Source organism: Furipterus horrens, unplaced genomic scaffold, assembly GCF_987537825.1.
Source record: "Furipterus horrens unplaced genomic scaffold, mFurHor1.1.pri manual_scaffold_1, whole genome shotgun sequence".
NCBI lineage: Eukaryota > Metazoa > Chordata > Mammalia > Chiroptera > Furipteridae > Furipterus > Furipterus horrens.
The window spans coordinates 175,701,104-175,728,937 of NW_028327171.1; the positions used below are offsets into that span (position 1 = coordinate 175,701,104).

The window sequence follows — 27,834 nt, forward strand, 5'->3', positions numbered from 1 at the left end:
GTATAAACACACACACTCACAAAATGGAGGGAAGTAAGCGAGCCAAAAACTTTCCTCTTCAATTTTGACTCATTACTTCTAAAGCATTAAGTACTTTTTAATGCTGCAATTGGGCATCTTACTAGGGCAACCACAGATAAAGCAGAGACAAGAAAGAGATTTTTTTGTCTTCTTTCTTAATTTTATCTTACTTCATTTTTCAAACCTAAAATTCTAGGCAATTTTCTTCCTTATAACTTTTGTCTTTTAACTATATTTGATGGAAACATCTTTTTATAATGCAGTCAAATTTCCATAATATATGCAAAAGAAAATATGTATAAACTGACAAGTCCTGTCACTGTCTTAAAATTGAGTCCAAGATAAATCAAGCATAAAGAAAATGATCACATGTGTGTGCACGCATGCATATGCACTGATATAGTTTCGTAGTGTAAATAAGTCTACAATGAGTCATAATTTGGATCACATAACATTTTGTAAAATGATTAAAATATTTTTTACATACCAATCTGTAAGCTGTAGCAAAGACCTACTCTCATTAACTCCCAGCCATTTTAAGAAGATTTAAAAAAAATAACTATTTTAAAAATTAAAATAATTGAAATTATTTCACCTTTAATGTTACTATGACAGCCTCTGGATATGCCAAACCAACCATGTGATAAGACTTTCTGTACATCCTAAAAAAGAAAAATAAGTATATACATGTACCATTTATTCAAAGCTTTCAACTATTTCTTAAATATAGGAGGAAATTGATTAGTTTACCTTTTATCATTAATTACATGCTGCCTTTATGACAACAATGATAATTATAGCCACCATTTATTAGGCATCTACAATGTAACAGGTGTTAAAATTATTTTGTTTTCTCAAAACCGCCCTACAAAGTCATCGTGATTTTAGTTTCTAGGGAAAGATATCTTGGCCTTCACTCCATCCTATAAAGGGGACTGTCCTTTGTATATACAACAACAGCACCTTCCAGCATCTCATCATAGCACTGACAGTAGAATATTTTTGTTTTGTGTCCATTTATGTACCAGAATTTTCAGTCTGGAATTTGAATGTCATTAAAATATTTCTTTTATAGATTTTTCCTACAAAATAGAAATTATAGGAGGGAATATATAGTGCCATAAGAATTTGCATGGCCTTTTTTAAAAGTTGAAAATATCAGGGAAAACAATATTGACAAAAATTTCTTTAGTTTGTTCAAGTTGTCATTTAATATCATTTAAGAAATATCACACAGAAAAACAAAGTTATTTTTATTCTTATAATAGCATAAATAACAAAATTATTTTTATTAATCAGTAATTTGTTGATTTTGCCATCTTTTCATTGGCAACAATATGCCCATCAAAACATAATATTTAATAAATTTCCCCACCAAGTCATATGAGAATAGAAGCAATGTGATACCCTAATGTGTAGAAATAGCAATAAGCTTCTATTTTATACATGATTCCTCCACAAAGTCTTAGAAATAAAGAATTTAACTGATTATTAGTTAAGTGCATTAATTTTTATATAATAAATTCACAAGCAAACTGCATTCCTAGACTATATCACTATAACTTCTACCCCCAAAGTGCCTAGACAAAAGCATGATTTTATCATTAATTTATATTAGGGTTCAATACAAGAAATAGTCATTTGGAAAATACTCTGCATCTTCTACAAAACCACTTTGGAAGATATTAATGTTTTTATTTAATTTATATTATATTAAAAATTTATGACAGTTTACTCAATTTCAATGAAAAGCTATATTTTTAAAAAAGATAATAAAAGCCAAGTAATTTGTCATGTTTTCCTTTTAAATCTTGACTTTTTGGAATATCAGAATTAAAATATTATATATATAATATATATACATCTATCTTAGCTTTTTTTTATAAAGCACCTACCCATTTTATGACAGAGACATTACGTTCATGTTATGTTTGTTATAAATGACTTTAAGTAATTTTCTAATGCGGGTAATCAGTTATAATTTTAAAATTATCCATACCCTTTACTCTGTTGGAAGATTTCAGAGCAGTTTATAAATAAAAATACTATACTAATTACTCCATTGAAATAGGAATAATTATTCCAATCTTGAAGGGCAAAGAAACTACTAATCACACAATAAAAGAGTCAGAAAATAATTATTGTCAGTCATGATGTTTATTAGGATGGTTTTTTTTTCCCCCCGAGGAAACAAGTAGTCTTTTTAATTCATTTCTCTAGTCATTATTCCTAAAAGAAAAAAAGTGGAAGTACAGGGGAAATGGAAGAATGATAGACAAGGGGGAAAATGTCAGTATAAAAATCAAGAAAAATAAGTTTTAAAAATTAACATTAAATCAGTATGACTTAATGGTGCAAAATGCAGTAGGATATAGCAAAAAAAATAATTGCTTTGAATAACAGGTTAGCCACTAGTAGTTGTGTGTGATCTTTGGAAAACTACTCAATGTAACTCATCTGTAAAATGAGAATAATTATAAGATTTTTGTGAAGAGTACTTATATAAATGCCTTACATAATATAATAAGTACTCAATACAAGAAAGTAACTATGATTATTAACATTACTAACCTCATTATTCTGTACCCTTGGCTCCAATTCTTAACTTTCCCCGGGTGTAGTAGAAACTCTGGTGCTATTTAGTTTCTTAGACTTGAAGTAGGTTAAGAAATAAATGTCAGCATATATTCTCAGTATATGGAATGTAAAGAAACACACAAAAAAGGATTCCCCCTCCAAGTTGATAGGAAAAATTTTCCATTATCATTTTCTTTTCTTATAAATGGACATAAAATATTGAGATGAAAAATTAGAAATAGGAAATTCAGGTGACTTATCCTGGAATCAGAATGAATGTGGGGAAAATTAATACAGTTGCCTCTCACTTGAGTAAATAGTTGATAAATTATAAGTTGCTGAAAAAGAATAATGGATTTCCTTGGCTCTTATACATGGTAAAAGTCCAGCTGGAAATAGGATGGATTATTTTTGAAAATTTTGACTATAGTTACAAAATGTAATTGCAAACTTAAAAAAGCAACAACTATTTTTGTCAGACACCATGCTAGGGAACGGATTATTTAGTGGAGAACAAGAAAAATATATTTGCTACTTCATGAGGTTTAGTCAGTGGTGAAGAGGAATAATGAGTAAGAACAATAATGGGTAAAAAGCAAGGTTCTAGCATCAAGATTACTCTATCGAGCAAAGCTATCATTTAGAATGGAAAGGAAGATAAAGAGCTTCCCAGACAGGTAAAGCTCAAGGAATTCATAATCACCAAGCCACTATTACATGAAGTTAAAGGGACTTATTTAAGAAAAAGAAGGTCAAAACTATGAACAATAAAATGGAAACAAACTCACAACTATCAACAACTGAATTAAAAAAAACAAAAACAGGTTAAGCAAACAACTAGAACAGGAGCAGAATCCTGGATGTGGAGATCATCTGGAGGATTTTCAGCTGGGAGGGGAAGTGGGGAGAATGGGGGGAAAGGTTCAGAGATTAAGAAGTGTTATTGGTAGGAACAAAATAGACAGGAGGACATTAAGAATAATAAAGTAAATGGAGAAGTCAAAGAACTTATATGCATGACCCATGGACATGATCTAAGGGTAGGATTGCTGGATGGAAGGGGGTACCAGATGGAGGGGAGCAAAAGGGAAAGTACTGGGACAACTGTAATAGCATAACCAATAAAATATATTTTAAAAAAAAAAAAGAACAATATGTGGTTACAGTTTTGGGTGCTGTGAGGTAAACCACTGGTTGGGGTTGAGAAAGTGATGAACAGCACACAGAGTAGCCTGGAAAGGCCTCTGGAAATATAAAAAGGGCCAGTCAGGGTAGAGGGTGGGAAAATCATTCTCAGAGAGGAAATGTCAGGATTAAGGGCCTCAAGGAAGGAAGAAGTTTAGGGATGTTCATGGAGTTGAAATCAGACTGATATAGATATTCAGTCAAGAAGGTTAAAAGGGGAAGGGTGCTAATCTCATAAAGCCATGATACAGAAATTGCCTTTAATACCAAGGGAAAAGGAAAACCATCAAATAATTTTAAGCTTAAGCATGCCAGGAGCTAGTTTATATTTTAAAACAGCATCACAGAATGACTTGTTTGGAGAAAACAAGTTACTGTGGTACTTCTGGTGGCAGACAAGGAAGGATTACAACGGAGCTGCAGGAGTGGAGAGGAGAAAGTGAATGGATTCAGGACACACTTGGGTAAGTGAACTGCCAGGACTTGCTGAGGTACTAAACCTTGGGGAAGATGCTTAAGAGAAGTCTCAAGAAGACCTTCTAACTTTCAAGATACAAGATGATTATTTTTGAAAACTCAAGCTAAACATATCTCACTATTTTTATGCACTTTAATGGAGATTCAAGGGTAATAAACAAGATTTCATTTCCAGATGTATGTAGCACATTAATTTCTTCAGGACTTCTTACTAATTTAGTTACCTTACATACATTCTGATATTTCTATAAGCTATTAAATAAAATATTTTAGGGTAGCACATAAAAATTTAGCATATCAACATATTTAGTAGAATTGTTCTTAATCTTCTAATGAACGGAAATGAAAATTTATTTGATTTACTTCCACAGTTTGCATTTCTTTTCAGTTTGCCAACTTCTACAGTATTTTAAGCAAAGAAGACAAAATATACATTGCTTCAGTAAATCCAACATACTCCCTATCTGTGATTCTCTCAATGACTTTTGATCTACTGTTTAGATATTTTCAATTTGATGTTATGAAAAAAATCAGTAACTATCATACAGTTGCCTAAGTTATTTTTAAATATTGGAATATAGTTATAAAAATTCTTTCTTTCTAGACCTACCTCCCTGTTTCAGACTTCTGGTCCCATCTGGCAGAGTTGGGGCCATTCTATGTAGGAAGTGTGTGTGTGTGTTTGTGTAAGGGGGTGTCACCTAAGTAAACTAATCAAATTGCTTATCATGAGGATTATCTTATGAAAGCTAATTAGGTATGATTAATAAGTACTCAAAATAATTTAAATAGTCATTGTGTGTTTGTTATTTGGGGTAACACAGGCACAAGCCAAGATCCTAGAAACTTTATGTGCTGTGATTATAATACATCTTTAAATCACACTGAATGCCTTTTTTTAAGTTTTTATTTTTCAAGTACAGTTTATATTCAATATTATTTTATATTGGTTTCAGGTGACACATTGAATACTTTTGCAATGCATTCACATTTGCATTTTTAGAAGCCCAAGCCTTCTTCCCATTCTTTTCTTAACAGAAGAAAATAAAATTGCATAATGTTCATTGGAGGTAATGACTAGAGATGTCAGAAGATTTAAAAAATGATGTGGTTTCTCTTAAATTTAATTTTAAGTACAAAAAATTTCTCTGTTACTCAATTTTAAGTTTCAAAAATGCTAAAATAATGTTTTTATATATAATTTAAAACAACGTAATTGCTTTTGAATCTCAAGAATATCTAATAACTAGTTTTCAACAGTGTCAGATATAACATTTATTTCAAGTCTTCTTTGTAGTTATAGTTTTGGTACATTTTGTTTCCTAGACAGAAAAATAAGTTGTGTTCTTGAGGCCTAACAGAATATAAAATTGGGTCAGATTAACATGTATTCCACATAAGAAACTCTGGTGATTAGATTCCATGCTTCTAAGAGCCATCAACTATTCCTCATATCAGTGACAGAAATGTTAAAAAAAATATTCTTCAAGAATGGACATAAGATAGCTTTTCTCATATAATGAGGAGAGAATTTTTTTTCTCTTTAGTGCAGAGGAAGGCCTGCTTGATTTTGGTATTTAGTGTAGAATTTACTTTATGAGGTGTTACAACTTATTCAGGTAAAATTAGTTGTGTAACATAGGAATTTGTTATAATGGCTTTTAAACAGTTATTCACAGAAGTTCGTTTGAGGTAAATGATCATCCAAAAGCTTTTGCCTGTGGTCTTTATAGGAAATTTTTGTATGGGTAAGTTCATCATAAAGTCCTAAATCTGTTCATTCTAGGTATACTTGAGATTGTCCTCAGGAAGTAAAATATATGCTCCGATAACTTCAATATAGTCAGTTATTTTCTGCCTTTCAAGTTTTGTCTTGAGATACCAGAAATTTCACTTACCTTTCCACAAAAATGCCAGCTTGAACAGCATGCACAATGCTCCGAAATTTTGGTTTTTCCTCAGATTTCTTTTTCATCATCCCCATTTTTCGTGTGAAGGTAGAAGCCAACCAGTCCCGGACTTCCAATGGGACTGAGTCTGACTGAATGTCACTGAGCTCATCGTCGGTATCCAGCAGTCTTCTAAAAAATGTATATCAATTAAAACTTTTAAAAAGTTAAGAAAATAACAATAAAATAAGCATTGCAGTAGGATTTAAATATACAAATCATTTTCTGATCATCCTTTAATAGGAACTATCTAAACAAAGAAAAATGATTGAATTAACATTTGGAAAGCTCTTAATTTCCCCAACTGGTTATCTCAAGGTGAGGACAAATGGATTGAGCTTTTTCAGATTCCCAATCATTTAAGTACAATGACACCAGTCTGGAGGTATCAATTGTTCTACCATTAATATAGTATTCGACATCACCTAAACAAAATGAAAGACAAAAATCACATGATCATATCAATAGATGCAGAAAAAGCATTTGATAAAGTACAACACCCATTTATGATGAAAAAACTCAGCAAAATGGGAATAGAGGGAGCATACCTTAACATAATCAAGGCTATATATGAGGAGCCTGAGGCTAACATCATACTCAATGGACAAACACTAAAAGCATTCCCCCTGAATTCAGGAACTAGACAAGGTTGTCCACTCTCTCCACTCCTATTCAACATAGTGTTGGAAGTCCTAGCCACAGCAATCAGACAAGAAAAAGAAATAAAAGGCATCCAAATGGGGAAATAAGAAGTAAAACTATCATTATATGCAGATGACATGATAGTATACCTAGAAAATCCTATAAACTCCACTAAAAGACTACTTGATATAATAAGTGAATTTGGCAAAATAGCAGGGTACAAAATAAATATACAGAAATCTAAGGCATTTCTGTACACCAACAATAAAATAGCAGAGACAGAGACAAAAAAGAAAATACCATTTACTATAGCAACAAGAAAAATAAAGTACCTAGGAGTAAACTTAACCAAAGAGATAAAAGACCTGTACTCTGAAAATTACATAACATTGAAGAAAGAAATTAAGGAAGATACAAATAAATGGATGCAAATACCATGTTCTTGGATGGGAAGAATCAACATCATCAAAATGGCCATACTACCCAAAGCAATTTACAGATTCAATGCAATCCCTATTAAAATACCAATGACATATTTCACAGACCTAGAACAAATACTCCATAAATTCATATGGAACCAAAAAAGACCCCGAATAGCAAAAGCAATATTGAGACAGAAGAACACAGCAGGAGGAATCACAACACCAGATATCAAACAATACTACAAAGCCACTGTGATCAAAACAGTCTGGTACTGGCATAAGAACAGACATATAGATCAGTGGAACAGAATAGAAAGTCCAGAAATAAACCCAGGCCTCTATGGTCAACTAATATTTGATAAAGGAGGAAGGAACGTAAAATGGAGTGAGAAGAGCCTCTTTAACAAATGGTGCTGGGAGAACCGGACAGCGACTTGCAAAAAAATGAAACTAGACCACCAACTTACACCACACACGAGAATAAACTCAAGATGGATCAAAGACTTAAGTGTAAGCTGTGACACCATAAAAGTCCTAGAGGAAAACAAAGGCAAGAAAATATCAGATATCTCACGTAACAATTTCTTCACGGATACGTCTCCTAAAGCAAGAGAAATAAAGGACAAAATAAACAAATGGGATTACATCAAACTAAAGAGTTTCTGCTCAGCAAAAGAAAACATCAGCAAGATGAAAAGGAAACCAACCATATAGGAAAACGTATTTGCCAATGACATCACAGACAGGGGACTGATTTCCAAAATATATAAAGAGCTTATACGACTCAACATCAAGAAAACAAACAACCCAATTAAAAAATGGGCAAAGGACCTGAACAAACACTTCTCCGAAGAGGACATACAGAAGGTCCATAGACACATGAAAAAATGCTCAACATCATTAGCCATCAGGGAGATGCAAATAAAAACCACAATGAGATACCACTTTACACCAGTCAGAATGGCCATCATCAACAAATCAACAAGCAACAAGTGCTGGCGAGGATGTGGAGAAACGGGAACCCTACTGCACTGTTGGTGGGAATGCAGACTGGTGCAGCCACTATGGAGAACAGTATGGAATTACCTCAAAAGATTAAAAATGGAACTGCCTTTTGAACCAGCAACTCCACTACTAGGATTATACCCGAAGAATCTTGAAACACCAATTCAAAAGAACGTATGCACCCCTATGTTCACTGCAGCACTGTGTACAATAGCTAAGTGCTGGAAACAACCTAAGTGCCCATCTGTAGATGAGTGGATCAAAAAACTGTGGTACATTTACACAATGGAATACTATGTAGCAGAAAGAAAGAAGGAACTCCTGCCCTTTGCAACAACATGGATGGAACTAGAGAGAATTATGCTTAGTGAAATAAGCCAGGCAAAGAAAGAAAAATACCATATGATATCACCTAATACACGAAACTAAAGAACAACACAAACAAAAGAACTAAATAGAACAAAGAGCAGAATAGCAGTCAATAGGGGGGAGGGGAGAGGGAGAGAAGGGGGATAAGTAAGGGAAGGGTTTAGTCAAAGAACCCGTATAAATGACTCATGGACATGGACAACAGGGAGGGATATGATTGCGGGAGAGGGGGTGGGCTGGGTGGGGGACAGAAATGGGGGAGAAATGGGACAACAGTAATTGAAAAAAAAATTAAGTTCAATAAAATTAAATTTTCAGTTAAAAATATATATATAGTATTCGAACAATGAGCAAAACTAAGATGAGATTGAGAAGAAAGTCCATAAACAGATGTCTACTATTAAAGGAACCAACTGAAATGGAAAGAGAAAAGGGGGGTAGAAGCCATCAAAGCTGTCGTGTATTTAATAATCTTATATATGTATAGTACAGAGAGTACATACTATTTCAATAAGGCCTTGGAGTTTATAAGTCATTCATATGTGCTATTTCATTTGATTGGTATCACTAAATTTTAGGAAAATAATAAGTACTCTAAGAGATATTAATACTGATATCAACATCACAGATTTAAAAAAGTGAAAAACAAAATAAAGATTAAAATAAATGGATTATTTTGAAAACCCATTTTAGGTGACCAAGCCAATTAAGAGAAAATGCTGTCTCCACTAGATCGCATTTAGAACTGCTGACTGAGAAAACGAACTGAGGGAGAGCGTTAACCAGAGCTGAAACCAACGCACTGCCACTCGCCTGTATAAGCTCCCAGAGGACGATGCTGATGACTTGATGGCTGTATGCCCTAAACCTATAACAGCTGTCATTAAGGTGGGTCAGCTGCAGTAATCCAGAACTTCCTAAATGTCTGAACTGGCAAGACAGTGGGAGAGGCTCCCCACAAAATATAAAAACAGCTTTACAGAGCAATCTGGCTTTGCCTCCAAGATCACAGGCTAGCTCTGCCTATCGCTTGATTTGGTGATTTCCTGGTCAGTGCACCAGTTTAATAAATTAGAGCTATTTTGGGCACACTTTAGATTTGACCTTTGGGTTCTATTCGCTTTGGTAAATCTCTCTGCACAGTGTGAAGCCTAAAGATTATGAGCTGATGGAACAAGTCACACACCATCTCAAGAGGACCAAGGAAAGGGCCAAAAAGAAGGGAGCGCACCTAAAGCACCCAATATTACCAGAAAGAGTTTTAAAATATCACCTCCTTTATGTATTGCCATTTTCTAAAGATCTTCAGAAGACTATTATTTGCCAATATTTATTTTTTCATGGTGTTAATCATGAATGCATTTAAAAAATAACATGATAAAAAGACACACAACTTAAGTGCTAGAACTACAAAACTACATGTATACCTATGAAGATAAGAAATATTTACATAGTTGGGAGTTAATACTGATTAATATTTACTCTATATCCTTTTTAACTTTCTTTTTTGTCTTCAGCTTGGATGATTTTGATTTAACCTTACCACAGTGACATTGTATTTCAAAGCAAAATATATTTTTTCTCCTTCTGCCCATTTTAAATTAGATTCTGTAGCCAGTTGCAGCAAGATAATACACTATGTGATTGGAAAATTTCAGGGCTTATGTCATCTCTATTATTTCTTATGTGTGATCAAACAAAACCACAGAGCAGAGCATGTGGGACGGAAACCATTGTGGTGTTAGGCTGTGATGTCGCAGCACCCCAGGAGTTCTACTGCTGCCTTGTTTTACCAACTACTCCAAACGGATTGACAGACAGCTCCTCCTTTGATGTTGATGACTTCATGGCTCTATGTCCTAAATTCATAAACTGTTCAAGCCAGATAATCAAACGTGACAAACATCAGCATATGGAAATGAGAGTTCACATAGACAAGTGGTGTTTAGGGGTCTGGCACTCCTTAGTCATCAGGCATGATGTTATTTCCTGAGAAGGAAAGAGCATATAATCTCAGGACGAAAGAGTGATGTGGATTAATTAGTGGATATAGGAATAAAAAAAGACTGTGCAAAAAGAAAAGCATGGAATATGCTATTTTATAACTAAAAAGGCAAATCTTGAAAAAGCAACAAATACCTTTGTGATGGCCAATTTTATACGCTAACATGGCTAGGTTATAGTCCCCAGCTCTTTGGGCAAAGGGAAGTCGAGATGTTGCTGTAAAGTATAATTTAGTTCTGATTAACATTTTAATCCATGGACTTTAAGCAAAGCAGATTACCCTCCATAAATGAGTGGGGCTTATTCAAGCACATGAAGGCCTTAAGATTCCAGAGATAAGATGGAGGTTCCCCAAAGAGGAAAAAATGCTGGCTCCAGATTGCCTTCAGACTCAATATTGCAACATTAATCCTGCTAGGATTTCTAGCCAGTGTCAGCCTGCCCTGCAGATTTCCACTTTGCCAGCGCCCTGCAGTCACATGAGCTAATTCCTTAAAATAAATCTCTCTCTCTCTCTCTCTCTCTCTTCATTGCCTTTAGATTAATATAACATTATATATATATATACATATATATATTATATAAAAGACTAATGATCTATCTAAAGAAAGAATATTTCCATTATCCATGAACACTACATGACAACTACCAGAACGGGTTATAAGTCAGATAGAAGATAAAGGCACAACTCTGTATTACATTAATATCCATATCAACCCTAATTCTGGGAAATTATAAAAATGCCATTTGCAAGAGACTAAATGCTTTTTTTAGCTATTGTGGACCTAAAGACCATACTGTCTTTTCATAGCTTAATAGTTTGTTTTGTTTTATTGCTAAATAATATTCTGTTGTATGAATATACTTGAGTTTGTTCATGCATTCTACTATTGAAGGACAATCTAGGTTGCTTTCCACTTTTGGTAATTATGACTAAAGCTGTTATAAATATTTGTGTGCAGTTTTTCAACTCATTTGAGTCAATACCAAGGAGCACAGTGGTTGGATCTTATGGTGTGTGTGTTTAGTTTTTTAAGAAACTTCCAAATGTCTCCCAGTTTGCATTTCCACCAGCAATGAGTGAGAGATCGAGGCCAGGCTGCCATCATCCCTTGCTTGGCCTGCAGCAGTCGCCTCCTGACTGGCCCCTCCGCTCTTGTCCTGACCTCCTTCACTTTCTTCTTTCATCTGCAGCCTGTATACCTCTTTTAAAGGATAAATCAGACCACGTCGATGCCTAACCCAGGAAGTCCTACCTAGCTCATCACAAGCTCTGTTTCCACCTTCATCTCTTAACCAGTCCCCTTAAGTCATTTTGCCCCAACAACGCTGAGCTCCTTGCGGCACCAAACCTGCCAAGTTTGCTTCTGCTTCAGGGGCTTTACACTTGCTGCTCCCTCTGCTTAGAATCTCTTATGGTATTTATGGGGATCATTTCCTCACTGCATTCAGGCTGAGAGGGCTTCTCTGATCTCCCTACTCAAACAGTAAGCAACTTCAGCCTGTCTTTTTATCCTGCTACAGACCTCTGTTTGCACTTACCACTACTTGACGCCATGTCATATGCTTATCAGTTTGTTTATTCATTTTGTTTCATCCACTGAACAGAGAACTGTGCTATTTTCGTGTGTTGTTGTATCATCAGCATCTTAACAGTGCATGGATTAGATGGGGGGATTAGCATATAGCTGGTAAATGTCTGGAAATATTTATACTGAACTATTATGACTGATTACCTTTGGGGAGTGGAGTGAGGATGGAGAAGGTAGCAGTTTTAGTTTTTAGTGTCCTGTGTTATATATCTATAAGCAGCAGTAACATCCTGGTAGTAAATCATTGTTGACAATCATCTCTTCACAGCCTTTCTGTTCATGTGCCCTTGAACAATCCCTTTACAATTTTTGAAGCAAGTTATGGAGAAACATATATTTGGCATGGAAAAAATATTAAACTTTTTATAGCATCTGGAATTAAAGGTACAGGAATTTTTAAAATCGTATGCACTGTTTGCATGCCTTTAGCCAGTATTTCTTTAGTCAGTATTTCTGTTAAATAAGAACTGCTTTATGCTCATATATCAAGTACAGTAAGAAATTTCTAATGAAGATATACATAAATTGTAGCAGATTTATTAAGATAATCATTCCAATTTGGCAGAAAGAAAGTTGAAAGATAAGTGGATAAAACCTAAATTTAAACAAATTAAAAAATAAACCAATACACCTAATGGTATACATCTCTCCTCCATTTCTTTCTTCTTCCTCATTTGTTTTCCTTTTCCCTGGCACCTGCCTTGTATAGTCTGTCTTCCTTCCTCTGAGCATTATGAAAACTCTTCAGGCTTCATTTGACCATGCCAGATAAGGCAGGAGAAAATCTATAGTATAATATAAAATAGTAATCCTGGACTTCTGTTAGAGAACCATCATAAACAATTTTCTTATACATTTATCTAAGACATTTGAAAACATCTAATATTTATATATGATCATGTCACATGTAAGACTACAATCTGTTCTCATTTTATTTTTGAAATAAATCTATGAAAATAGCCGGATGAGTGGGACATCAAATACTATAATGAATTTTGCTTTTGAAACATCTAACAGTTGTATTGGCCTTTATCCTGTATCCTAGTGTTAGATGGCAGAGTGGGCATAATTCTCTATAGTGCAGTGCTCTTAAAAAATGGGAGGATTTGTATTTTAAAAAATTAACAACATAAAAGAATCATTGGTGCATTTTCCTCGGGAAGTCTTACAGCACTGCATAGAAAAGAATGATACGGAATATATGTAAAATGTTATCTCTGTTGACCTTGGAAAAATGCTTCCACTGATGTTTGATGCAACTTCTTTTTTCTTTAGTCCCAGTGGAGTCAATAAAACAGAAAGTAAAGGGTCCCTAAATATGAGCTGTGTGTTTTATGGGGGAGCTGGCAAGCTGTGAAAACTGATCCTGCATCCAATCAGTGCTCAAATGCTTCTTAGGAGATATTTATATTCCAAATTTTCTCTTGAAATCAGATGACACAACTCCCAAAGGGCTTGTATTTTGAACTAGAAAGTTTGTAGGGGAGGGGAATAAAGGAGGCAGCCACGGAAGGAGAGGTCATGGGATTCTGACTCTTACAATTATATCAGTGCAAATATTTCTCTGCACAGTGGACTCTTGGAAAATAATTACACCCATGTATCCACATGGTTATTTCTAGGCAATTGATGTGCACATTTACACCTATTAAGTATTAAAATTCAAGTGCTGAGTGCAGTTACGAGAAACTGGCCTCTCAAATCTGAAATTTTCTTCTTCTTTTTTTACTATTATTATAAAGGACACATTTTGACAAGCAGTTAAGTCATTTAATTCTGCCCCTAACATTTGCTGGGCCCAGAACAGGAGAATATTTCTCCCCAATACTATAAAATTAAATAAAGTTGTATATCAAGTGAATAAAGTGTTCAATATGTTCTATTCCCTTGTCTTTTAATAAGTTTCATAAAAGCCTGCCAAGTTGAGTTTGAATTGAGAATTCTCAACTACTATGTGACAGAGCTGGGCCAACTAGCTATGGCTCCCCCTCTCTCTTCATTGACCTAACCTCCTGCTCAGGTCCTCTCTGTAGAAGCAGGTGGACACTGAGGCCTCAGGATAATCTCCATCAACCTGTCCAGCCTTGAAAGTAGATGCGTTTTGGGCACTCACAGTATCACCATAAGGAATCCACAATTATTATCACTATATCCCTCTTCTGCTGATGAATACATTGAGGTGCAGAAACCTTAAACAATTTGCTGACGACCATACACCAGGAGTGGCCATGTCACTTTTTGAGCTCAAGGCTCTCGATGTTCAGAGTCTGAGTTTTTAACTGCTGGGCTATCCTTCACCTTAAATGCTTGTTTACCTACTAAGTATCCCAGACTACCTTCATATTGAGATAACAAAAATATCAGTAATCATTATTCTCTATCCCATCTGTACCTTGAAATTCAGGGTTTAAAAAAGTTGATCTAAAAAAAATGTTTTAAATGCATTTGGTCCACCACAGAATTTTCAGTTGGACGAAGCATAAATATTTTCTAAGAATGGTATGTTGAATCATTTTCTCACAGAGGAATATATCTGGATGGTAGAAGTTTAGGGTATTTTCAAGTACGATAAGTTAAATGCCAGGATAGAAAAAGGCACATTTGAAATGCTATGTTGACTCTGGGCAACCTATTTCCTCAGTGCTAAGTACATCCGAGTTAATTTTTCCAGACCACCACCCCAAAACATTTTTTAATTATTTATTCCTTATCTTGTTCCATAGGGAACCTCAAACAGAAAGCTCACAAATATATTTTGGCATTTTTGTTTTGTTTTGTGTTTTGTTTTTGGCAATTTTCTTGCCTTTTTCTGTCTACCTGGTAGCTTTCTTTAATGTGTCCTTTGGTTTTATTGATTTTTTTTAAACTGTGAGAAGATGACCATTGTATCTGAATTACTATAAAAATTAAACATTTGGGTGGACAAGTCAGTTATGCTGACCTTAGCTCAATTCTCAGGAGGCAAAACTTAGCTAAAATGAGGTCAGCTAAGGAGAGGGCTAGATGGGGCTTTCTCCACATTAAGGCCTAAGGAGCACCCTGTGACTCCTCTGTACCCACCAGAAGAAGCAGAGACCCAGGCAGAGGAGGGCCCATCCCTCAAGAAAGGCAGAAAGGGCTGGCAGAAATGTAGGGAAGGACTCTGAGAAGGAATCAAGTTGCTTGGAAAGGATCAAGATTATATTTTTGGAATCATTCGAAAGATGAAAATGAAGGAATGGATAAAGCAGAAAACTGTCCTAGGCTTTGCTGATGACTCTTGACTTCCTACCAGGCAGTCCTTTTGGTTCAAAAATACCCTTGAAAATATTCCATTGGGCACAAAGCCTGACATTCTGCTAATTATTATTATTTTTAATCAATAAGCATCTTTTGTGATTAGGAGAACTGCCTCTGGAGTCAGAGTCCTGGCTTGACCACCTATTAGCTGTAGGGTCTTAAAAAAATACTTCATCTGTCTGAGTCTCAGTTTCCTTGTCAATCAAACAGAGATCATCATTGTCATAAAAAATAGAGAGAATAATAATATTATCCGTAGTGGTGGGGTCTTGGGGATGAATTGGGTAAATGCACAGAAAGCATTTAGAGCAGTCCCATCACAAAGCAAATCCTCAGAAAACTCCCAGCTATTTGCACATCTGCATGGATTAGTCTAAACAGATTTTCTATTTCTGACATGTAGAAAAAGGAGAGCTTCGTGAGGATGGAAAACACCTGGGAAGAAGCTGGTCAAAGTGAACTTTGGGGAGCCGTACAACAGCATAAAGATGCTGTGGGTGGTGAAGAGGTAGTACGACGAATCTCCAAAAGTATTTTTACCTGCTTTAAAATGTTACCAGTAGAATAGATAGGTTCACAGAGAAAGTAGAATAGAAGTTACGGAACACTGAGAAGGAGGGGAGGTGAGGAGGTATTGTTTAATGGGTGTGGAGTTTCTACTTGGGGCAATGAAAAAGCTCTGGTAATGGAGAGTGGTGCTGGTTTTAAAACATTTTAAGTGTACAGTGCTTAACTTTACTGAATTTTGTATGTTAATAATAGTTAAAATGGTGAACGTAATATTATGTATAGTTTAACAGAATACAACAATACCTACTTATTAGTGATCTTATGCTGGCCTCACTTTCTAGCAATGATAATTAGGGAAGTGAGATGTACAGAAGGGCATTCCATGCTCCACCTAACAAGCATAACTAAGAGCAGTGGGGTGGAGACAACGGGGGGAGAGGCAGCTGGGAGATGAAGCCCAAGAGTCCACGCTTTCTTGGATCTGGAGCAGCTGGCCACACCACAGACCGGGGACAGGTTTGCCTCCCTTCTGCCCAACACATTGCTGTGAGGCACCACTAATCTCCAGTTCAGCACCCCTTATTTACTGCCTCCATTCCATGATGAAATTTCCTGGTTGGGGGCAGCGTTTCAGCACAAGGTCATCTCCCATACAGCTGGGGACAATATTTGGTTTACACTGTTTTGATGAGACTTTAAACTCTAACCATTAAATTTCTAACATTATCTGCATCTCTTCTATGTAGTCGCATTTTGACATCTTCCAATGCCATAGTTCTCAAAGCATGATCCATGGACCAGCAGAATCAGCACCTGGGGACTTGTGAGAAAGGGAGCTTCAAGGCTTCCATTCCTGACCTGTTGAATTAGATCAGAGTGGGACCCAGCACTCTGTTTTAACAAGCTCTCCAGGTGACTGATGAACACTGAAGTTTTAAGAACTGCTCTCATCCAGTCATAGCTTGCCAACTAATGGAAGGTCTCTGCCCAAAAGAGAAAAAATGTGAAATAGAATACTCTTCTATAACGTGGACTTAGCAACACTGCTAATTTCCATAGGCCAATTATTTTACTGTCAGAAATAGAGAGTGTTGATGAACTACACAGGAAGGGACTGACAGAAGAATCTCCATAAAGGTATCTTATTAATGAATATTTTATCTGATGTTATAAATGAAAATTATCTGTATTTATTTGACTGAGAAAGAGCCAATTTCTCAGCATTTGAGATCTAATTCCTTAGCAGCTTTCAAATATACAACACTGTATTATTAATGATAGTCACCATGCTGTACAGAAGAGTCAGATTCCCAGGGATGGGGAGTGTATGCTAAGAAGACCTGGGGTATATTTTAAGGACAGGAATGTGAGGAAAGACAAAGAATATATTTATTTATATACCTACAAGACCAAAATAGTAGAAAAAATGACAAGAGAAAGTTAACAATAGCCAAACAGAAGAGCAAAATAATTATAAATATATACAGTGTTTGTAAATATTTGTTGAATAAATGTATAAGAACAGAGAGTCTCTGGTCTTAGAGGCTGTTAAAATATTCAGGTATTTTCAGTGGTTAGGTGAGGAATACAGTAATTTGTTGATTTTCATGCATATGTTATATATATTAACATTTTCAGTCAGGTCCTGATTCATGTGTAACAAGATGAAATCACATTAAAAAGATATTTTTTTGTTACCCTTTGGTCCTATTTCCATATAGTCAGCCATGGCTTCCTTCATTGTCTCAAGTTATTGATGACCCATAGTAACCTGAGGGGGAAAAACTCCTATTCATAGATTTGAGTTTCAAAATCTATGTCCTGTAAAAAAGGAAAGACCAGGAAAGAAGTTAATAGAAGAGTAGGTGATTAGTTCCATTCCTAAGATGCCCTAGATTAATCAAGAGGAGTAACAAAGGAAGACAAAAGAGATCTTGAGACAGGCCACTGAATCTTGCCTGATTCTCCAAACCAAGATATCCTGAGGGGGTAGGATAGATAGTACATCTCAAGAACTTTCTGGGATCCTGGAGCAGAAGCAAGCTGGATACCCCACCTCAACCCCAAGTACCCCTCCTGGAAGACAGCAAGATTCCAGTGCAGAAATGGTTGATGTGTATCTAAAAAGACAGCCTCAAAGGTAACGATGACTCAGACCAGACTGACATAAAAGGAAATGAGAGGCTAGAGGTGGAGAACAGATGAGACAAAATCAGTTTTGGAGGTATGCTTGCTGATGGGATAGAAGAAAAGAACAAGGAAATACATTTTTATTTAATGAGTAAGAACAAACCTAAGTCTCTGATTTCCATTACCTGACATTTGCCTCAAAACCACTTACATTCTTTAGCTTTAACATGAGATGAATACATTTGATTGGCTACCTTAGAAATCATCAACCTATTACCTGTTTTATGGTAAATAGATTGTGAATTCTAAGCAGAAAACTTATAAATCAAACATTTGCATTAAGACTATTATTAGGATAGCGTTGGAAGGATTAGAGACTAAGGACATGGACTATGAAGCAAGGCAGACCTATGTGGCTGTAAGGAGGAAGTGACATCATATCTAACCCAAAGTGGCTTCAACAATAGGGAAATTTATTACTTTCCTTAACAATAAAGCTACAAGTTGGGTGACTCCAGTAGGGATCCCACTGGTAGTATAAGCAAAGAAACCCAAAACTCTGATTTGAAAGAACATAAGTAACCCTATGTTCACTGCGGCATTCTTTACAATTGTCAGGATATGGAAGCAGCCCAACTGTCCATCAGTAGATGAGTGGATAAAACAGCTGTGGGATATTTACACAACAGAATACTACTCAGCTGTAGAAAAGAAGAAAAGTTTACCCTTTGCAACAGCATGGTTGGACCTGGAGAATATTATGTTAAGTGACATAAGCCAGTGAGAGAAAGACAAATATCATATAATTTCACTCATATGTGGAATCTAATGAACAAACTTAACTAACAAGCAAAATAGAGACAGACTTATAGAGAGCAGGATGATAGCAATTGTGGGGGGTGGAGGTTAGTGGCTTGAGAGATCGACCAAAAACAAAAAAGGACTAATAGGCATGGACAACAGTGTGGTGATTGCAGTGGGAGTGGAGTATAAGGGGACTAAATGATGATGGAAAAAAATGCAATACAATAAAGAAAGAAAGAAAGAGAGAGAGAGAAAAAAGGAGAGAAAGAGAAAAATAAACCAGCAGGTCAACAATATCATTAGGAACTGAGGTTTTCTCCATCTTTCTATACTGCCAGCTTGTGTCAGGTTTAGCTCTATGCTTATAGCAAGTCGTATCAGTTTTAAGCATTGTACCCAGATCCAGTACCCAGAGGCATGGGACTTTTTTCTATGAAGAGGAAATCTTTACCAACACCTTCATCAGTCTCCTTGACCAGAATTATATTACATTTTCCAATCCAAACTCACCAGTTGGTTTAAATCAACTAGGATTCACCCACCTTGAGCCTGAGGCTGAGTTTGGTCTTCCCTGAATCACCTGGCTTTGCAGAGGAGATTAAATAATTGGAAAAATTGTAGCCTTGGCTGGTGTGGCTCAGTGGATTGAGCACAGGCCTGTGAACCAAAGGGTCACCAGTTCAATTCCCAGTCAGGGCACATGCCTGGTGCCTGGGTTGTGGGCCAGGTCCCCCGTTGAGGGCACATAAAAGACACCCACACATTAATGTTTCTCTCCCTCACTTCCCCTCTCTCTAAAACTAAATAAAATCTTTTAAAACTAATTGAAAAAATAAGAATTCTATTAGCAAGAAAAAAGAATGGATGTTGGGTATACTCCATTTAAGGTTGAACCTCTCTCTGACACTTGATATGACCCTAAGCAAGTAAATTACTTTCTTTATGCCTCAAAATTTTTAACTTAAGTATCTAAGTCATAGGGTTTCTGAAAATATATGGAATCACATGTAAATTATATAATATGTTACCTTGGATATAATTGTCAAACAATCTTAACTGTTAATATCACTATTAGAAAAACATATTTAAAATTATATATTTTAAAAATCAAGGATATATTTGTTCATATTTTGTTGACCCAATATATCACAGCAGTAAGATATTATTTAATATGTGGATATTTTTGTCAATTATCTCTCAAAAGATCTGATTTTCTTTACTTTTTCACTAGTGAGACTGTTTTTGAAAGTTTGTAGAAAGTAATACATCACAGATGCACAGGAAACATGAAAATCAACCAAGATGTACTGCAACTTTTTCTAAGCCTGGTTTTCACACCCCATCTACAGGGTGAGAACAGCCTGAATACACAGCACTCCAGACAACCACCCCTCCCTGTACCTTACACCATAAAAATGGAATTTATAAAAACTATAATTTGCTTTTTAATGATTCACTGAGCTCCAGCAATGTCTTAGCACATACCCCTGAAATAAATTTCCTTAGGGACTCCTCCAAATGGTAACACCCCAAAAAACACAAGTGCCCATGCTACTGAACAGCAAATTGGAGTCCTGCTGCCCACCACCACCCTCTAGGCAAATTCCAGAGGCAAAGGTTGGTGACAAAGGAAAGGAGCCTTTATTCAAAAGCAGTCCCTTAGCCTATCAAGTTACACCTTTAACCACTTAAGCCTATCAATTAAAGCTAAACTCTAACACCTGGGTTCTTCTATCTTTTCCTCTGTTAGTTTCTATAGGATTAGTTTACAAACTAAAACAACACAATATGCAAAAGCTACACAATTCCAGAAGAATGGCAACCTTCTGCCTCAGAGCCTATTCCCTCTAGAACACCCCCAAAATAAACCTGCCACCCTCTGCCAAGCCAGCCCGATCCTGGGCTATATCCAGAATTCCTTCCCATATAAAATACTGTCCACTGGGAAATGTAAGTAGCTGGTCATCCAGGCTTCCTTGATGAAGAAGAGCCTGAGAACCAGAGAGAGCCAACCCAGGAGCCAGAAAAGCTCTTGAGCCAAAGAGCCGGCCCTCTTTTTATTTCCATTGGCTCTGGAGCCATTCAGCTTCTCAACCAATCCCATCCTAGACTGCTTTCCATTGCCTTGGCAGATGCCTCCTATGGCCCCTCTACTTCTCCCCAGTGATCTTAATCAGATCTCTCTGTATCACCCATATGTATAAGTGCTCCCCCACTAAGCAAATGATAATCATCTTCCTCTCGTCACCCTGCTGGTTGCCAGGGTGGTTTAGGCAGGAGCAGGTCTTCATGAGGAACTTGGAGATGTAGATAAAACTACAGCACAGAATTCGAGAACAGAAAGGAACTGGAGACTTCATCTCTCCATGTAAGGAAACCAATGACTAGAGAACAAAACAAACAGCTCTTTCCCATAGGTTTATCATTAGCAGGAGCAAAACCAGGATAGGGGTTGCTCAGCAACCCACACTGACCCTGATTCGGGCCCCCTTGCATGCAACACTAACACACACAGTTTAGTTTTCACTCTGTGGAGGAAATTGTTATTGTTATTTAGCTTTAAAAGCACTCTCTTCCATTCTCAATTCTTAGGCATGTGATTTAAATGAAATTGACCTTTTCCCTTCCTGATGAGATGCTTGACCACTGGATTGTATATTCAGTTACCCTGGACATGATTGTTTGAGGGATAAGCATATTACCAAATTAGAGCCGATGAAACAGAACAATTATCTCTTGGAGCCTCTGGGAAAGGAACCCTTTCTCATTCCTGCTGGATTTGAATGTGTGAGGATATAAAGACTGGAAATACTGCCACTGTCTTGTCTTACTACCACTCAAAGCATCAGAAGGAGGCCAATCCACAGCAAGCAGAACACAGAGGTTGATCCATTGACATCATGTTTGCTCTGAATCACCTATGCCTACAGTCAACACTACCCGTCAGTTTTGTTTTTTTTTTTTTTTATCAGTTTGTTTAAACTGGTTTGGTTGGGTTTCCCATCGCAATTAAAATAGTTATGAAAGGTGTTCATTACTCTAGCTCTTTTCTTTTCCCCTTCCTCCCTGCTCCAGCTCCACAAAGTACACATGAATCAATGCCACTATGATATGCAGGGTGTGGTAATTAGCCATGAAGGGTTTCTTCTCCATGCCACATTGACCCCCAACTTTGACAGCTCATCGTCTCTATTTTAGTCCTAATTATTGTAGTACTCTTACACATGTTGAGCAACTAAGTTTAAAATATTGTAAATGCTAACCAACCATTCTGATTTCACAACTACATTCACGATTTGCTTCTTTGAAGACCCTTGGACATGCAGTAGTTGGTGCCATCTTCATCTGTATTTTCTGCCTGTGCTTGGCCATTATTCCCTTTCCTACATAACCTCCCAAAGGTAACTTCTTGACCTGATCTTGCTTTAAATATTGTTTCTATTCATTCAAAATCATTTTTAATTCTTTATATCTAGGCTACAGGTGCTAGTCTTCCATTCTAAAAATAGTATGAAAAAAAAAATAACCCAAACAAGTGTATGTCCCCATTAATAGGTTGTTCTATCTTTTCTTTTTCCTCTACTAGAAAGTTCTTGAAAAATAGTCTGCACTACTTTCTTCCACATTAATTCTTCATACTACCACAATCTGGCTGATAGATTTTTCTCTATACTAGAACTCCTCTTTAGAGGCATTAGGAGTCTCACTGCTCCCAGGAGATCTCCCTGGGGCATTTGACTTAGCCTGTTTAGTCACCCTGCTATCTGCTAGCTTTCAGTACTCCACATTCTTCAGATATGCTTCCTGCTTCTATATCTATTCCTCTAAGTCTCCTTTTCCAGTAGCTCCATGTCTAACTTTAAATTCTTATGTTCCTTATATCTATTCTAACTACCCTCTCACTACACACCTCTATTTGACATCTCATCCTCTCCCTTGAATTTAGTTCCTAGGCTAACGTGGTGAACCATATTGCAAGAGTCTTTGAAACCTTAATGGCTAGAAGGAAGAAAAACTGACATTTGAAAGTTCAAAAAATTATTTTATTCTACAGAAGTTTTATTTTACATTCAGAGGCAGATTGCTCTATTGTTTTATGAAAAATCTTGTGACTAGGTCTTTAAGTTACACAAAAATAAAGTGCAGGCCCTAATCTGGCATATAGAAGACTGAGACAATGTGTCTACAAAAAGCTAAACATCTCTGAACAGCAACGTACACAGTTGTCTTCACTGTGAGCACAGCTGCCTCAGTGCAGATTGTGTGTCCTTTAGAAAAATGTCACTTTTTTCTAAATATGGATTTAGACTGCATAGTCTTTGAGCATAGGTGTTGATTCTAGAGATGAATACACAACACGACATTAACTTTGATAGCACCCCTCCTCTTTCTTTTATGTTGGCCTCCGAGCTTGAGATTCTGAACTCAAGACAGGAAAACATGTTGAAAGTTACTTTCATAGAGGATGATAAGTTAGCTTCTTTCTGCAAGATGATCTTAGCTCTTAGAGAAGTATATGGTATGGGACCTCTGTGGAAGGGGTTGAGTTATGGGTTCTGAGAGCACCCATCAGTAAGGCGTCACAGCACTTCAGCAGAGTTTCAGTCTGGGGAACTGGAGGAAGGAATTGAGCTCATGCTTGGGAGCAGTACCAGTCTATGGATTGCTGGACTTGAGGGGAAAATAGGTGACCTTCAGGGTAACAATTCAGTGGTTTGAACTCAGAGAGCTGGCTGCAGAGGAAAGTGATAGGCAGGACAGATTGGTAAACTAAGTAAACATTTCCTGAGCTTTCTCAACAACTTCAGGATGGGAAACGTATTGAAAGAGTAAAGGAGCTCTGACTATTGAAATAAAAATAAAATTCTAAGACCCCTGGGTTATAATCCCAAATTCACATCTCTGACACCATATTTCTGAGCAGTAGCATCCAAATATATAGCATGCCGCAACCTTTTTTTTTTTTTTTTCACCAGAAGTCCTTTTGTTAGAAGCCATCACTGTAAGAATGGGCATTGGGAGCTTTCATCGGTGAACAAAACTCATTAACATTAAGCAATATCTGACTGTTTAATCCTGTCTGGGGTTTTGCCCCAGCACAGTTCTTACCCGGTGTTGCTCTCTCTGATTATGACTTCCTGCTACTTGGTGTTTCTTCCTGCAATCTGCCAGGGTGCTTGGGTTTCTGTCTGTAACTCTGAGGCTCCCCGTTTTTTTGTTTGCAGCATTGGGCCTCATACTTAGGTTTATCTTTCCAGTACTTGACTCATTTCTAGACCCCAGCTATCTGCACAGTTGGACTCCTAATCCTAATGGCTTCTGTGCCTGGTATTCACTTCAGGTACTCAGTAAGTATTTATTTCATGGGTGAATATTCTTTAGCAAATCCCTGTAGAGGTACTTGATGATTTGAAGGAATTTAGCCCTTAAGGTGCCGTGGACTTCACTCAATTTCTACCAGACTAACTTCCTAAAGCCCTGATTAATATCCAGGCATTCTACTCAAGGTAATCTCTCAAAATTAAGGACCTTTGCACTGAACAGGACATAGAACTCAATTAAGATTTTTTTTTTAAATCACTATATGTACCTTTTAAATGTACTTTTCCACCAGTTTGCACTTTACTTTCATTTCCTGGTATCTTGAGCCTACCTGTCTATATTTTTCATGATCAAAAACTGCTCTCAATAAATTATTTTATATTTTCACTAGGAGGTATTATTTATCTTAATGTGTTATGTATCCAGAAGTATCTGCATTTTGTTAGTACAATAAAGAGTTGTTATAATTTAGCTGAGATTATATAATATATAATATAATATAATATAATAATATAATACAGCAGAGACTGTGATGTATTTAATCCTCACATCAATTTGTGAGGTCAGCATGGTCATTATACTTACTTTACAGAAAATTAAGTTAGGAAATAATAGAAGTTAAGTAACTTGCTTAAAGAAAGAGAGTACGGAGTGAGAATCCAGGCTTTGAACAACCAACTCTCTTTGAATCCAGAGTCTGTGCTCTAATTATAGTAATCATAAGGCTTGAATTATGTCACATTAAGAGAATGAAGTTATCAATTGTGTTGTTAGGTGATATAGGCAGTATTAGTAAGCATAATGTCTATCGCTAAAAGTATATCTTCCAATCAGCTGCCCACCCTCACAAATTAGCAATTCATGAGGCTAAGGAGGCTACTATTTTGTCTCACAGAATCTCAGTCCCGATGACAATAAAACAACTTTTTTTTTTTGCTGCATGTTTCAGGATTACAACTGAGCAGCTTTGAAAAACAATAACCTCTAGGGACACATCTGAAAGCAGTGCTCATAAAATATTGGCATTTGCATTTGAAATATCTTCTTAAAAAACCAACAGACAGTCATATTCATAAGGGAATTGTGTTATAATCCCTTAGAGAAGGTCAGAATTCAAACTCTGTCCAAAACTCTGTTTTTATTTTTTTTCACTGAAATCATTTTTCAACAGATATTTTTTTAAATTTGATTTGCTTTCTTAACTGAAACCTCAGAGTCATCAAGTCACCAATGAAAAGGTGTGTGTGCATGTGTATGTGTGTGTGTGTTTATGACTTCTAAGCCAATTCATAATTCCTGTTTCATCCTGCTTTATTAGGTGTTGACCTTTTAATGCAGCCAGTCCAGTTTTTTTTTAAATGCCTCTCTGGAATACTCAACAAAACATTTTTTTCTAGAAAGAGAATTTTTCTATTCAAAAATATCTCAGAAGTCAGCAGGTTTTTAATTTAAAGTTTAAAAGCAACTAAATGCTTCTCATTCTTCCTCCTTCTAAATTACCTGCTTTACAAATATTCCCAAGACAAATGTAATTTTAATAATTGTATACACACCTTCAATAATTGTAAAAACAGCCTCTATTTACTGCATTGTGTCTCACTCAATTTATAGGAAATTAAACCATATCAAGTATTGTTGCTCCAAAACTTTTTGAGCTGATATTTTAATCTTGAAGTAACAGCCTTAGAAAATATATATGACATAAGCTTAGGTCTAACCAGTGGCCTGACAGTAAATGTTTAACCACAGGCTTTCCAGGAAAAAAAAAAATGTTCTGATGTGCAGCATTTTTCAATTTCCATGGTGTAAATACTCCCATTGTGACATCCGTGAAGACAGAATTGGGATGAGATGCAACCGCAGTCTGAACTCCCTGACAGCACGTGAGCTTTCATCAAAACTTCCAGCAAGTCCCTGAAAGCAATCGCCTTTTGGCCAGAATTACTAAAGGGATACAGATGAGAATTGTGTTTAATAGCCCAAGCCCTGGAGCTGGGCTGCCAAGGCCCTAACTCTATTCTTTAAGTTACTCTCTCTCTGTCATTTTGGGTAAGATACATAACTTTTCTGGGACACTATCTCCTCATATGTTAAATAGTAATGAATAAAGTTTCTATCTCATAAGATTGTTGCGATGCTTAAATGAAACAGCACATTAAAATTCTTAGAAGTGTTCTTTGTATGTACCAAGACAAAATAATAGGGTATTAGTAATAAATGTTAAGTTTTGTTTCTGCAGAATTTACAATCCCTACAATCATTAACTTTTATGCTTTGTCACCTAAATCTTTCAGAAGTCCTTAAAAACTGTCCAGTTTCATAGCACTACTCTGAGAGGAGCCAGTTAGAAAGGGACAAGCAATAAATAGTTCCTAGTCCAGATTTGCAATGCCTACGTCTGTCACATTTGGCAACCAATTTTACTTCTAAAAGCTTTGGTTCTTCTATTAGCAAAGTGCAGAAAGTAATGATCACCTTGTTGATTGCACAGGATTGTGGTGGGACTAATATGACATAATGAAACTGAGAGCCCTTGGAAGATGGTAAAAATGAGAAGAAGTATGATATTATTAATCCAATTTAGAAATCAAGATGGCATGGAAGCATGGAAGCATTAAAATAAATAGTGAAAATTCTTGTGTCACTTGAGTAAAAACAAACAAACTAAAAAATACCACACAATTTTACCAAGAAGCAGTTAAGCATTGTTCTCCCCACAAAAGAGAAAATTTCTTATAAAAGGAACTGTATTCTGGAATGTAACATATGTTTAAACAAATTAAGGACCATGGGGGATTAAGCTAACAGAATATCTATGAAATTATTACTTTCTGGGAAAGCAAATAAAACAGAAAATTAATAAATATTACATGTCATGTATCAAATGAAAGATGAAACACTCAGATATGCCAGATGATTTGCCTTATGCCATTATAAAATGAATAATGTAAGTATCCAAATAATTCCTAAAGGGAAAAGTTCTTTAGTTATATAGATAAATATAAAAAATAAAATGTCAAGGACAGGTTGAAGAAATGTTAAACTTGTTAAGTTCAGTCAACTTGTGAACAATAAAGAGCTCACAGGAAAATGAAGGAGCAAGGAAGTTATAGAGCAACATCAGATTTTTAAAATTTACACTTTGAATCTGTTTACTTAGAGGAATCATAACCATTTATATACATTCAGTGAAAGTTAACCAAGAAAACAGTTCTGCAGAAAGTTTATAATCTAAAAGTGAGCCTATGATATTTTTCTTAATTTATGACAACAAACCATGCTTTAGCAGAGGAGTTCCTAGATGAGAACAAAGACAAATTTACCTATGCAGCATAGTCCTGACCATGCCATTTTCTGTCAGTTATTAGTGAAAATTCTCATTGATATTGAAAAGTTCAGTATGTGATATAGGAAGACCTCCAAGTTCCCTTATTTGGGGGGTGGGGATTAAAAGCTCTGTGCCTAGTGTGTTGCTTTTCATAAAAGGAGAAGAGAAAAATATGAAGTAAAATTTTGTAATAAATTCTTGGAAATATATATATGATA

At 36.0% G+C, this 27,834-nt stretch overlaps 1 protein-coding gene across 4 annotated transcripts in view; it reads right to left on the reverse strand.

Moving 5' to 3' along the window:
• The window catches only part of PDE1A (phosphodiesterase 1A), a 286,129-nt gene that overhangs the window by 53,629 nt on the left and 204,666 nt on the right, over positions 1-27,834 (reverse strand). For all 4 annotated transcript variants that reach the window (XM_090281369.1, XM_090281359.1, XM_090281351.1 and 1 more), the window contains 2 exons: positions 6,159-6,341; positions 617-683 (listed from right to left, as the gene is read on the reverse strand). In XM_090281369.1, coding sequence (XP_090137495.1) covers positions 617-683; positions 6,159-6,341 — 250 coding nt within the window. The remainder of the gene's footprint in view (positions 1-616; positions 684-6,158; positions 6,342-27,834) is intronic.